The 14,405-nt window shown below is 38.7% G+C and overlaps 2 protein-coding genes across 4 annotated transcripts in view; both read right to left on the bottom strand.

The window, feature by feature from the left end:
• The window catches only part of LOC146454067 (uncharacterized), a 186,370-nt gene that overhangs the window by 108,859 nt on the left and 63,106 nt on the right, over positions 1-14,405 (bottom strand). The gene's annotated exons all lie outside the window — the stretch shown is intronic.
• Positions 877-14,405, bottom strand: part of LOC146454071 (uncharacterized) — a 29,477-nt gene continuing 15,948 nt past the window's right edge. The window contains exons 5-12 of one of the 3 annotated variants that reach the window (XM_085095857.1): positions 14,161-14,264; positions 11,502-11,560; positions 10,139-10,345; positions 8,506-8,627; positions 7,894-7,927; positions 6,799-7,039; positions 1,699-4,313; positions 877-1,276 (exon numbers count right to left, since the gene is read on the bottom strand). In XM_085095857.1, the coding sequence (XP_084951983.1) occupies positions 4,182-4,313; positions 6,799-7,039; positions 7,894-7,927; positions 8,506-8,627; positions 10,139-10,345; positions 11,502-11,560; positions 14,161-14,264 (899 nt within the window). In that variant the 3' untranslated portion in view covers positions 877-1,276; positions 1,699-4,181. Of the gene's footprint in view, positions 1,277-1,698; positions 4,314-6,798; positions 7,040-7,893; positions 7,928-8,505; positions 8,632-10,138; positions 10,346-11,501; positions 11,561-14,160; positions 14,265-14,405 lie in introns of all 3 variants that reach the window. The other 2 variants (XM_085095858.1, XM_085095856.1) reach the window with 2 other exon arrangements.

Here is a 14,405-nt window from a genome sequence, read left to right as displayed (position 1 = left end):
CAGAAAAAAAAAAAAAAAGAAAGAAAAGAAAAGAAAACAAAAGAAAAGAAAGAAACACTTTGCAAGTCCTCAAAACACAACGCACGTGAGAAAGGCAGGCTCAGCAATTCTTCATGGTTATAATTTGGTCTAAAACGAAAGATCTTGTTTTTTTTTCTTTGCAACCAGCCAAGAAGTCACGCCCACAAAAAAAATACCTCGCAAATTTAGAGGAACTTTCTAGAAATCTATGTACTTGTAAGCCTTCACGCATCTAGCGTTGTGGAAAGTTACATTCATCATCAGTTCCCTTAAGGCTGGTTTCCATATGATCGCGGATCGCAGATCGCAATAAGGTCTGCGATCGTCTGCGATCGTGATCGCAGAAGATAGAACCATGTTCTATCTAAAGGCTGGTTTCCATATGATCGCGGATCGCAGATCGCAATAAGGTCTGCGATCATATGGAAACTACTTCTGCGATCGTCTGCGATCTTGCGATCGTGATCGCAGAAGATAGAACCATGTTCTATCTCCTGCGATCGTCTGCGATCAATTGCGATTGTTTGCGATCGGCGATCATATGGAAACCAGCCTTTAGATAGAACATGGTTCTATCTTCTGCGATCACGATCGCAGGATCGCAGAAGTAGTTTCCATATGATCGCAGACCTTATTGCGATCTGCGATCATATGGAAACCAGCCTTTAGTTGTTCCGTTGCACATGTATCCGCGGTTGAATTTTTATGAAAAAAAAATGTCATTGAGGAGATTTGGCGGCTGAATACTTGGAACCAAAATTAGACACAAATAAGTTCAACCACGCGTTTCTAAAAACAAAATTAAATAAAAACGCAAAACTACACTTACAATGGAATCAAGTACAACATTTTCACTCACGCCAATGAGTTAATTTATTAAAGTGACCTTATGACGCAATATTATGTTCTTGAATACAGCAAATTAAAGCAAAGGAGATATATGCTCCACTGTAAAGCACTAAAAATTATTGTAAAAATTCCATACAAAATTTACTCAAATCTAAACTCATTCACAATATTTATCAGTAATAACAATACATATCAAGGCTAAAGCGAACAAAGATTATAAATCATCGAAGACTACGTTCTCGACAAGCAATTCGATCTAAATTATTCAGTCACAGAAAAATGTAATTATTTTCACCTGACGTTTATAATTTTTCTTTCATGGCCTCTCAAGACAAAAATTTAATTAAAAATAGTATAATCTACGATAGAGTTATAGCAATTCAAATTCCATTTCATTAAAGGGAACCTCCACTCCGTCAACAAATTGACGGTGAATTGTCGGAAATAGAGCCTAAATTTTAAATTTTACTTTAAATAGCAGAAATGACATTCATGTGCGCTAAAAATTAGATATGATTATCGCCTGTTTTGGATTTTAAATTTCCCGGGCGCCGCTATTTTGGATTTTATGACGTCATATGGTTGCCGCTATTGTCAGTAAACAGAAGTTCTTTTGTGTGAAACAATTGAGCAACCGTTTTACGTCATGAAATCCAAGATGGCGGTGCCCGGGAAATTTAAAATGAAAAATACGCGATAATCCAATTGTGTTTTGTCCGACACAGAAATACTATTTCCACGTTTTCCAACGAAATTTGAAATTAGATTGTATTTTCATCAATTTAACGTTAATTTATTTCAAGAGTGGAGGTTTCATTTAACCAAAACAGGCATGTCCTTTGCACATGCGCAGTGGAGCTACATCCTATAATGCAGTACAGACCCTTGCCCAGGAAAACGTGCCAGTTCCGCTGGATAGGAGTAACGTAGGCTCGGTAAACGAAATTTCTGACGACCCGGATGTTCATTCTGGGTTACCCATAAATATCAACGAAGCCCTTTAGAATTTCAGAAACTATACTCTACAACAAACAGGCCTTTGCTGTATCATCTATACGAAAATTAGTTACATAACTTACATAAGACATAAGCAGCTGAATGGACTCGCTGTCGTTCCGGTTAACCAGAACAATATATAAACGTCTTAATGTATAGGTTTGGGCCTGATTCAGTTTCGAAACTAAAAGCTCGAATCATCTACTTTTAAGGAAATTAGGATTAGGAGCGCACCACCATTTGGCTAACGCAAATTAGGTTACGCCATTCACAATCAGCTTGAATGTTGAGTTTTTATTCCGTACTGGTCAAACTTCTACGAACACATCCTGGTAAAATCAATTTTAAGTCTGCCGACAAACTGATCTTAGAATTATAGGCAAAACCTTTTCTCCAATATAATTTTTATAGTAAAAAGACTAAAAAATAATTATACTGATTACGACGTTTAAATATATTTACACTCTCTATATCAGATGGATTTGCACTGTTTCTTAAAAGCTTTGTTCCTAACGAACTTGAACGGTGGCGGGCGAACTTCCCTTGCCTTATTCATGCATACTTCCGAACGCCCGACTTATGTCTTTCGTGAAACAAAATATCTCGACGCTTTGGTCTTACGGATCTCCCTTCCTTTTTTAGACCAGAACCGGGAGGGGAAGAGGCAGCGCTCCCATCCTCCCCACCAACCCCTCCCCTAGATCCGCCACGCCACTGTCAATGTGCAGGGATCTCCTGACTGTTTTCCAAGTATTTCTTGCGGTAATAGTAAGGAGGAGCCATTTGATCCTCGCTGATCATCTACTTTATTCTCACGACTTACATGTTTGATTAAGTAACGATATTGTTAGGAGAAATTAGACGCTTTTTAGGTCTAAAAATGTAAAATTATGTCCACAGCGTAGCTCACATTTTGTGACGAAGAAATAACGCTTAAAATAAGGCAATTTAAACTTAACTGAAAATTACAACTGAACTGTGATATCTAGATTAGTATCACAAGTATTGCAAACAACAATTAAACAACTTACATGTAATACTAAATCTACATAAATGTAATACTAACTCCGAAAGAGTTCTAACTCGATACAACACTAATATTAAGAACGAAGAGTCCATATCCTGGTTTACAAATCTTAACTACAAAAAAAGAAAAAAAAAAGGACTTATCATCAGAGCTTTGTAGTCCTCAAATACGCCAGACTTTTAGTTCCAACAGGCACACCTCGCAATTATCGTTCAAGGAGTGCGTTTCTCGAAATCACCGAGCGCTTTTCCGACTCGAAAAGTATTTTTCACGTTCGTTTTCTATCGATTCATAAAAAAACAGCCTAATGTGTTTCCTAATCTAGTAAAATTTTTAACGTTTTATTAAAAATCGCAGTATTTTCTGCTAACGAACATTGATTTTAATAACAAAAGATTTTGATAAACATTTTAAGATGAAGATTAAAGATTGCCTAGTTCCTAGGCCTCTCTCTGTTTTTCATCTCGGTCAATCCGTTTCGGGTCACGTGGTCCCCGGCCGTTCGCATCGGAAACGTCACCGAAACGAATTGACCGTGAGGACCTGGGAGAAAGCCGTACAGGGACCAGGCATGATTAAAGATAAGAGAACATGACGTTTCAACGACTCCATGTCGTCATTATCAAATGTAAATAATTAATATGCAAAGGAAACGTGATATTACACAATAGAAGGCAGTTTTCTCTTTTAGACCATACATTGACGACATAAAATGTTCAAAACTCAAGAGGAACCACAAACCGCAGACGAGAGGTTTCACTGCCAAGTTTACCGCCAAAAATACGAGCGGAATTCGTGTTGAGGCGAACGTACTGAGCGGGAAAAAGCCATCAATCAACCACAAATTTGGTGAAGTTGTGAATGGTTATCAACCGGCTGCAAGACTGTCAACTACAAATCTAGTAAATTTGTGACTGCTGTCATTTTTTCCGTAAGGCAGAAAAGTTGTAAACTCTTGCTATCCTTGCCTTACGTGTGACGTCATTTTTATTGTCTGCAATCTTATAAACAACAGCTTCAAGCCAATCAGCGCGCAAAAATTTTGATAGTTCATGTTAAAAGATGCCTTAGGAACACAGTCCTTAAAAGTATATCATGTTCACCTTACATATTTACATTTGATAATGGCGACATGGAGTTGTGGAAGTTACGTCATGTGCTCTTATCGTTATCTTCATCTTTAAATGAACATACCGCACGTGAAATTGTTTTTCGGACCGAAAAGGTTTTGAGGTGTTTTGAGAAACGAAGGTCCTTTTGATACTGCAGGTACCTTATGTCTGCCACCTTACACTAACACAGCATAGGTAGTCTCAGTGTAAGGAGGTGGCCTCGTGGTTTGGTTGGCTGCACCTCTGGGCAAGCTGGCTCCTTGGTCGGAATGATCAAGGGTTGTATAGGTGACCTCTCCTGGCTGTCGCTGTGATAATAAAATTAGTTTACAAAACGAAATGTTAGTTGTTGGTTTATACAACACGCCCCAGTTGTTCAAAGGCCGGATAACTTTATCCGCTGTCAAGGCACTATTCAGGGTCTAAAATATACTTCACGTTAAACGTTGTCCAAGGTTTTCGTACACTCCCAAACTTAACTGTGGTTAGAGTGTGCATATTCGCTTGTACAAGAGGACATACTGAAATCTTTTCCCAGATTGGAACTGTCGGATAGTAACTTATCCACAGGAAAAAGTTACCCGCTCTTTGAACAAGTGGGTCCTGGCCTCTTGTCACGGGCTTTGTTCCTAAAGGAACTGTAGTGTTGTGCCAGTGATGGAGTGGAAACGAATATATACTTCTTACCAACCGAGTTCGAGGTCCATACTGTAAGTTACAGACCGAGTTTTTGCCCGTTGATTTATAACCCAAGCACGAAGCACGCGCGCCATAAATCGTTGGGAAAAAAACAAGGATCCGTAACTCACAGTAGGGACCGAGAAAACGAGGTAACATTTATTATATCTCTGAGGTTAATCGGGTGCGCGGGAAAGGAAAACTTTCAAATTTAGTGGGTTGTGCATAATTTATGCGTTATTGACCAAGCGTGAGGTCAAGATGGCTGGATATTGGCCTCGTTCTTTTTTTGCGTTTTTATGGACCGAGACGAAGTCGAGGTCCATAAAAACGCAAAAAAAGAACGAGGCCAATATCCAGCCATCTTGACCGAACAAGCTTGGCCAATAAAGGATTTATTATATGGCTTTACCTTCAAGTTAAAACTACGACAACAAAACAAAACAGGACATGAAACTGCTCTACTCGGAAAGAAATTCTTCATAGCCGGCCGGTGCGAGCCGGATTTATTTTTAGTGCATATTTGGATTAGCATGTAATCGTGGAAAACAAGGAATCCTAAATTATCTTAGGGCTCTAACTTCATAATGGCGTAAAGGGAGTATACAATTATTGAGAACGAAAAATTTAGATTTTCGCAAGAGCGGGAAGATTTGAATCGAATCCGGCAAACTCTCCATTTTTAGCCGATCGCGCGGTGGCGTAAATAATAAACATTTTTACACAGTTTTCGGCTTCCAATCATTAATTCTTGAATGAAACAATAGATTCTGAGATTATATGCAAACATAAGCCGGAAAAAAAGAGCAGGTGAATCAGAAAACTGGGCGAAACTTTGACAAGATTTTGTTGTTTACAACAAGCAAGACGCGGCTAAATTAGAAACGTGAGCTTCTTCGGCGAACTTGAAAAAAATACTTTTCTGAACTGCTCTAAACACTCAACGCAACTTCCATTACGCTATGATTTAAATACAGCCATTGCAAACCTATAGAACTTATCAATTTGGCACTCGACTTGAGACAATAAGTTTTACAAAATCAACTCTATCTAAAATACTACACGCAGAGAAACTCACCGATTCAACTCACATTCATTGTAGCTGAAACAAAATTTTCACTACACCAGGACGATTCCATTCTCTTTCCTTTCCTTTAGGTAAATGTTGAGAGAGTTTACCGAACTTTTTAGTGAGCGTTTACCCCCAAAACAACGAGAAAATCGAAGAAAAGATTGCATTGTTGTTGGGATTAAACTTTCGAAGCCAAGCGGACGGGCAACGGGTAATCCCGAGCGGGCAAGATAGCTCCATCTTGCCCGCTCGGGTAGCCAATCACAGCGCAGGATTTGACTCATCTTGCCCGCTCGCGGAGCCAGCCATATAATAAAGTGAAATACGGCCCGCAAAATTGACCAATCACACCGCGCGTACTACCTGAGAGATCTAATATTTGATTTTATCGACTGAGTTGGTAAGGTGATCCGGCCACCGTAAAGAGATTCTAGAGCTGACGTTTAGAGTGTTATTTACTCTGACGCAGGGGTAACGCTCGCAAAGCCAGCTCTCGAATCTTTGTACGGTGACCACATTACCTTATATCAACTCTGTTGATAAATCCAAATATTCGTGACCTCCTGTTACGGACAGTTTATTGTTCTAAGAGAGGTTAAAATGTCGATCAAATTTTACTGAACTCTTGAACGTAAAGTTCCGAAAGTTGCAAGAGGATTTATCGTCTAGCACCATCGCTACTTTCAGTACTGATTGATTGCGAGTACCTAAAATGTGTGTTGTTTTGCCTACTAAATGAAACGATATACTGTCCAGCAAATACATAGGTTGTACCCTCTTAATTATCTTAGTGTGATGATTAAGGTAACATTCTTCCTAGACCACACACTTGTAAGGAAAAAGTTGAAAAGAAGTGGGTGCGGTTAGCCATAACAGATCTCATTAGTGAATCATGTGTTATAAATCTACATGTATGGCATCTCTTAGCATTCCCATCGCTGCTACTTCACCTTCCTATGTTTTGCACCATTAACTGTCAAAAGTACTTCCACTGAGATCCCGCTCTAAAGATAATTTTAAAACAACAATACCTTTCCCCTTACCCTGCGCTGGTCATTGGCATCATCATAAGTGTTTTCCGGTTCCCTTGGCTTCTTCTTCGTCTTATCTACCTGTGCGTACAAAGGCAAGGCAGCAGGCTGTGGATCCTTTCCTTTCTTCGCTGGTTTCTTTTCCTTCTTCCCCGCAGTTTTCGTCGGAGGACGTGAGGAAAGATCTGGTTGTGCATAAGCTGACCCCGAATCAACATATCCATTATTGCCAGTCCCGGATAAAGTGCCACTCCTAATGAATGTAAAGCAGAATATTAAGGGTTTGGTTTTCAATTGACTGTCAAAAAGCCAAAGCTAAAGTAATCACTCCAAAAAAAAAAATGCCCAAATTCGATATATTAAAATTCGTAAAGCCTGCGAGGCTCAGGGGAATAAAAAGCAGAAATTACATTGAGATTCAGAGATGAATAATCAATTTCCTTTGTGTTATTTCCCTAAGCCTCGCAGCTAAGCTAGAATTTTAATATAATTATCGGAATTGGTCTATTGCAACAAAACTAAACAGCGCAATTCGAACTCAAAGCAAATACATGAAAATGGCGTCGAGGGCAGGAAAATGTGACTATGTAAGCAATGACAATTGGTTTTGGTTTGGATTTGATTTGATCGAGAAAGTGACGCACTGTTTCTTTTCCTAAATCATTACAGAGGGTTCAAATACGTTGTGTACGTTGGCTAAGTTTGTAAGCAATTGAATCACGTGTACATGTAGAAGCAATTTGCAAAGTAAAGTATCCTGATAAGCATTGAGGCAGATTGTTAGAACATGTTTAGCAAAACCATGGTCTAACTAGATTTTACACGGATTGACCAGACTAGTTTAGTGTTGACTTGGAAGCCCTGTTTAGAAGACTGAAGCTTGGCACCAACTGAAAGTTAATTTTGATCTTGCTTAAAACGGTTTTAAACCACGGTTCACTTGTTTAAATGAACGACGTTTCTGTTGTGTTTTTTTTTTTTGCGGAATTACACAAATTTAAGACATTTGTGTGTGAAAACTGATTCTGGCATTCCGTTCCGTTCTTGAAGACAGTAAGTCAGCAACAACTGTCATTAAGGAGATATACAGAAAAGTAGAATACTTACTTTTGCGGACCTGCAGCTTCATCATTAGAGACTTCTTAATAAAACAAAACAAAAAAGAAGATAAATAAGACAAACCAAAACCGTATTCTTGATTTTTGTCAAAAGAGTTGATAAGGTTGTTTGGCCACCATGAAAAAAAAAAAAAAAAAAAAAAAAAAAAAACTCGAGTGCTTAAACGGTGGCCAAGTTAACTGATCCACTTGGTTGATAAGACCATTTTTCACCACTGAAGAAGAGGCAGTAGCCTCTAAGCGTCTGGTAAAATAGTCTTTCTTAGCCCAGGTATCTAGTCAAAACAATTCTAATATCTTTAACCTTGTACTTGAAGAGTCATTTCAAAGCAGCCTTTGTACCCAAAAAAATAATGGAAACAAAACTGAAAAAACTTCATTTTGGATGGCAAGGTAATGAAGTTTTGTGCCAACTTACCGGGGTACAAGCAAATTTCAACTTGATAAAAGTGAAGGCAACGTCATTGTAAATGATCATAACATATTTTTGTGCACATCTTGGAAAAATGGAGTGGAATGAAATTTGATCGTTCAACTTACTTCTTTGTCTCAACTTAACAGAACACAAAAATTAAATCTATGTGATAAACCATCTTCTCACCCTTACTGTCCTTTGCGCAGCAATTACAGCATTTCTTCTTGCGCCACAACAAAATGACCGCAACAATGATGGCCACCAAGACAATACCGCCCACGACAAGGCCCACAATAAGTGCAATGTTACTATCTAAAAGGAAATAAGAACATGTGAGATATATGTTCACCACAACTGCTGTCTAACTCAGTCAGTCAGTTGCTTATTGGCAAGGTGAGCGATTAGACACCTGACTCCGGGATTGACAACAAATAGAAGTGGCACTTGATGGTTCACTTCGGCGAATACCATAGCCTGCGTAGCAGTCGTTTCCGTTTCCTTCAAGCCAAGCGGGCTAAGCGTGCGAGGGCATTGGAATAAAAAGGAGCAAAAAAGTAGGAGCGGGGGTAGGGGCGGGGAAGGAAAGGAAACGCCTGCCGCTGAGCCCAGACATTTTACCGAACGCCCCCAAATGGCTTCGCTCCCTTGGGGCTTACACTGTCACGTCAAATGTCACATGAGAACCAATCAGCGAAAACAGAATCGCGGCGGGCAACTTGTTTACGTCAAGTTGCAGTACAGTCGACTCCCGATAACTCGAACCTTCAAGGGAAATTGAAAAAGGTTCGAGTTATCGAGGGTGAAATTATGAAGAAAATTACCTGAAAGGAAAGGAAAATTGGTTCGAGTTAGCGCGAGGTTCGAGTTATCGGTAGTCGACTGTATTTTAGAAGATAATCTCGAACTTTACGTACGTCGCTCAAGCGTAGATAAAATTACCCAAGACAAATTTTACTAATGTTTTAGAATATCAACTCATTTGCTGGAATTACAGACAGAATGAGCTTGTCCCACATGGCTAAATACTTCCTAGCGTTTCCAGGATAAAATTAATTGTATTTCGCGTAGCGTGAAATAAAACAAGCTTTCAGATTGTCGTGTCTTTGAGACCGCCGACAACCAGAACAAATTTTCTTAAATTTTTAAAAATTTCGGCGGGATTTTGAAAAACGAATGACACCATGTTTGTTGAGACAATAATACCTACCAACAAACCAAAGCGCAATGAAAACTATATCGAAACTATATTTTGATTTTGATAAACGGTTAACCGGATGTCGTTTTAGTCTATGAGTTTGATTGACAGACGATTGACCAATGGTAATACATCATTGCCTCCCGTTCGCTGACGAACGGCGTTCGGTAAAATGTCTGGGCTCAGCGGCAGGCGTTTCCTTTCCTTCCCCGCCCCTCCCCCCCGCTCCTACTTTTTTGCTCCTTTTTTCCCGATGCCCTCGCGCGCTTGCCCCGCTTGGCTTGAAGGAAACGGAAACGACTGCTACGCAGGCTACGAATACCACTTTGTTCAAGTGTAATGGTTTGATCCCAGGAGTCATGTAATAAAGTTCGCAAATTATGATCATACGGGTGAGTGCAGTCCTGAGAAGGACTGTTTGAGGTGATATTGACTTACGTTGTTTTGACAACCTGACCGATGTCATTGGGTGTGCCAGAAGACTGTAAAAAGCGATAGGAGCATACAAAAAAAATATCTACTGACACTTCACTCTGATGGGCTTGGCTTACGTTTGCCTTTCCAAGTTTTCCATGAAACACACAAACAAGCAAAAACCAACAATTAAAACAGTCAAAATGAAACATACCTTCAGACTCTGGAGTAGGTGTGGTTGTGGGTGGCGTGTCTGTGCTTTTAACAACAGGTGGAATTCCTACTATGGACGAGACATTGACCATTAGTTCTCCAAGTTTTCCATCCTTAGCAGCCTCTCGAAAGATGGCAAGTGCCCAGTCTTCTGCAACATTAGTGCCGAACTTTAAGACCAAATCAACGATCAGACTTCCACAACTGCAACATCAAATTCAAAAGATTCTATTTTGCTGTGCGTCTGTACTCTGATAATGCAAAGATGACATCAAATCACGGTAAGAATAAAGAAGTACGCTACGAGCCACAGGTGAGTAGCGTGACTGATGTTCTGACCACGTTTTGTTGTCCTCTGTGTGTTATCGGGTACAGACCCATGGCAAAATGAAATCTATCTGTTTTATACAATAACCAAAACATTAGACCACATTTCGTGAGCGAGCATTATGTTGACTGAGACCAGTCAAACACTTTCAAGTAAACTTTTAGCATATATGTACTACATACACGCAATTGTGATCCTCTAAATTAGAATATAATCCGAAAGAATTTCACTATCAATATTTTAAAAATTGACCTTAATCCAGAAAGAATTTCTGACCCCAAAATATTACAGCATGTCAGTCGCTTCACTGCGACTTCACTACTCGCCATTACCGAATTTCTATCAACATATCTGGAAAAACATTTCCTCCCTCTTCACATCACAACAAAGTTCAAGCATTTTTAACCTAGTTGGGGTCACTTGCACCGGTCTTTGTCCATTTTTTCTTCGGACAGTTTAGGTTCCCTGCAAAAGAATTGCCTATGTATGTTTTCCCACCTCTCCAAAACAGTTGCAATACTTTGTTGACCACTCACAATGGCTGGCACTCTGATCATGCGCGTCTAAACTCTGATCACAGACTCCATTACGCCGATCAAAACGCAAGTTTTAGACTGTTCATACTGTTAAAGCCCCGATCCATTTGAGGTACACGCATCATCCAAAACTAAATCAATTATCATAGCAAACTAAAAAATACTGCACAATAAATAGTTGACAACTAAAAATCAGAGTAATACTGAGAAAAAAGAGAGAGCACTGAAATATTTCAAATACAGAAATTTCCAGATGGTTTTACATGTATGTAATAGATCGGGAGTCCTGAGGAAGCTTCTAGATTGAACAGACATTTGTTTACCCTCAGATCACCCAATAGCTCTCAAAGTTCTGAGAAACTCGATTCAAAGGTGTCCGTGCATTCTGGGTTAAATTGGAATTTGGAAGTGTTGGTTTTTGTGGAGAAAGGAAAACCGAAGAACCCAGAGAAAAAACTCCAAAGGCTTATAAGTAAAACTTTATACAATTTCCTACCTCACTTTTAATAGTTCTGTGTCAGTGTAACCTTTTTTGTTGCGAAAGATCTTGTCCACCTGAAACACAATCATGTACAGTACATAACTACTAAATTAGCTTTAAGTGGTATATTAGAGATAGTCCACTTGTCTGCAAAGAACAGTGAAGTAACAGTCATTGTTTCTTACAGTAAGTCACGTTCGATTGAGCTTATTATTATTGGGATAGGAAGAAATAACATAGCCTCAAGATTTCTCCGGCGAATCAACAAATGTTTGCTTGCACACAATATTCAAGAGCAATTTTGTATTCTATTTTGTAAACACTTATGAGCTTATGAGGAATTTTTCGTTATTATTGTATCAATCCTTATTTTGGAATACCGCCTATAGAACTCAACCTTGGATTTATCCCAGGCATATGTCAAGACTGGTTGGCCAGATTGTTCACATCACAAATTGTACATACATGTACCATAGTGAAGGACGTTAGTAACAGACAGACAGTTAATTCTCTCTTTTTAGAATATCTCTTATAGTGCGGACACTCGAACCGTGAACGGCTAAGGCTTTTTTGGACTTTTTCTCTCTCTGCAATATAAACAAACTAAAGAAAATTTATCACTCCCTAAGAACTTTACATCTTTTTTCTGATTCAATGTTGTTAAAAAAAGGTCGGATTCATTGTTTTCAAGGGAGTTTCTGATTGGACAGCATTTGAAAAAAAAAGGCGAAGAGGGCCTTGACTGTTTACGGTTCGAGTGTCTGCACTGTAAAGGACTTTTAACCTAAGATTTCCAACTCGAGTACTTTATTGCATTCGATGGAGGAGGTCAATACAATCTTAAATGCCAAGTCATCTAAATGCATGTTTATGGCAAAATAAAACATAACAGGAGTTTTCCCTGTAATGACTGGAGACTTCTTCCCCTCCCCCCCCCCCCCTTCCTCAACGAATTTTCCAGGGGTTGAGGCATGGTGGTGTAGCAGGATGTAGTAGTTTACAACCATGTTAGATTTAACAACTGGTTGGTACATGTAGATTGGAGAGTTGTAGGTTCTAGGTTAGGTTGGTCTCTGCATTGTGGTGAAGTCTCCAATAGACAAGAAACTTAACTCCACATCCTTGATCTTAACCCAGGTGTATAAATGGGTCAAGGTGACATACAGTACTGCTGGGCGGAAACCTGTGATGGACTACCATTCCATACAGAGAGCGTAACGCTACCCTTAGTTTTTTTGCTGCCATTGAGCAGTTGGTCACCAGGAGAGACTCTGGGTGGTAAGACAATGTAAATGAAGGCAGTCTAGCCGTGAAAAAAATTTTCTTGGTGACCAACCGTCACTGGCCAAAGAGCCAGTAATGACTTTGAGTACGAGATTGAGTGGCAGCAAATGGCCAGTCTCTATCCTGACATCACTTTGATGGTGTGTCTTGGCTCAGTACTTTTACACATGTGTTAGTGTTTGATCACGGAATAAGTCATGCTCAGATGGTGATGTGCAGTGTTTCCTTATCAACCCAGCAAGTGAAGTTAACCTTTTGAATCAGACACAACATTTTACATGACTTTTTGTAGCTTAAAATCCTGCATAACAGTCTGTACGATGCAAAGCCATAGTTCAGCATTCTGTTGCCAACCTTCTTGCCTTAGATAAAGAACTACAATCATGATGCTGCCGTACTAATTGAGTCAGACAAAACCCACTAACTTGAACAATAATAAACAATTTAAAAGTTCCTGTTGTTTTTCCTTTTTCTTCCAATTTGTTAGAAAGTACACTGTTTGTTCAGTTTGCGATACGTTAGTTACACTTTGATATACATACACACATACATGCATAAAATTTTTGTTAAGGCAGGTCGGTTTGTGGCAACCCAAAGGCTGGTGTGGACCTGCCAGCAACTAAAGAACTTAAAATTATATCAAATTTTGTAATGGTATGTATGCACCATTTTTACTTTTTCTGAATTTTAAGGTGTCACACAACCACATTGTCAAATTCATTCAAATACATGTACTTTATTACGTTTTCAACACATCTAAATAAATGCTACTGTTGCGATTTTTGTGTAGATCTATGTGCTCTCTCTTTACACCAAACATCAACAAATGTTATATCTATTGGGATGGCTATCTACATGTACCTGAGTGGTTCGCAATATTTGTTTATTTATCTATAAGAAGGAAGACCTTTGCTTATTCAGTACACCATTACAATTACAAAAACTAATACACTGGTAAAGTTCTATTATAGATGCATGAATCTTCACGTTTACAACGTTTTTGTTAATCTTCCTTTCATCAAGATTAGAGACTAAATACTGCATGGACAATATAAAACGATGGACAAACTGAATAAACAATTGTAATGAAGTACATGTAGAAGTCACGTGCAATCTAGGTGAATCACACCATTAATTTTCTGGCTATAATTATGTACATTATATCTCACACAAATGCAGCTTAAATGTACCTTTTTTTAATAAACAATTGATAAAAAATACACATTTTGCTTTTCTAAAAGCTTCCCACTTGAATCCTGCTGAGGAAACGAAAGATGAGATGCTATATTGTATCCAAATGACTTTTAAGTTCTTTGAGCTGGGGGAAAATACAGTAATTAAATAACATACATGTAGGCACATTATCAAATAAAAGACACAACACAATTACCTCATCCTTTAATGTCTTCCAGAAGGACTCATCATATTTTTTTTCTTTACTGCAATCTTTGTTTGTGATCATTACTCTCAAGTAAATATTTTTCCCTCCGATGACTGTAAGAAATCGAAAGAACATGTCATTAATTTTGTATCCTCAAGCCTTACTACATAATTCAATTTAGTACCTCCACTTACACAAAGGTTTACAGATCTCTTTTAAAACTGCTGCTAATTAAATTACATTACACAAAATTA

This window comes from Pavona decussata, unplaced genomic scaffold, assembly GCF_977016875.1.
Source record: "Pavona decussata unplaced genomic scaffold, jaPavDecu1.1 SCAFFOLD_315, whole genome shotgun sequence".
Classification (NCBI taxonomy): Eukaryota; Metazoa; Cnidaria; class Anthozoa; order Scleractinia; family Agariciidae; genus Pavona; species Pavona decussata.
This window is presented reverse-complemented; position numbering and strand designations above follow the sequence as displayed.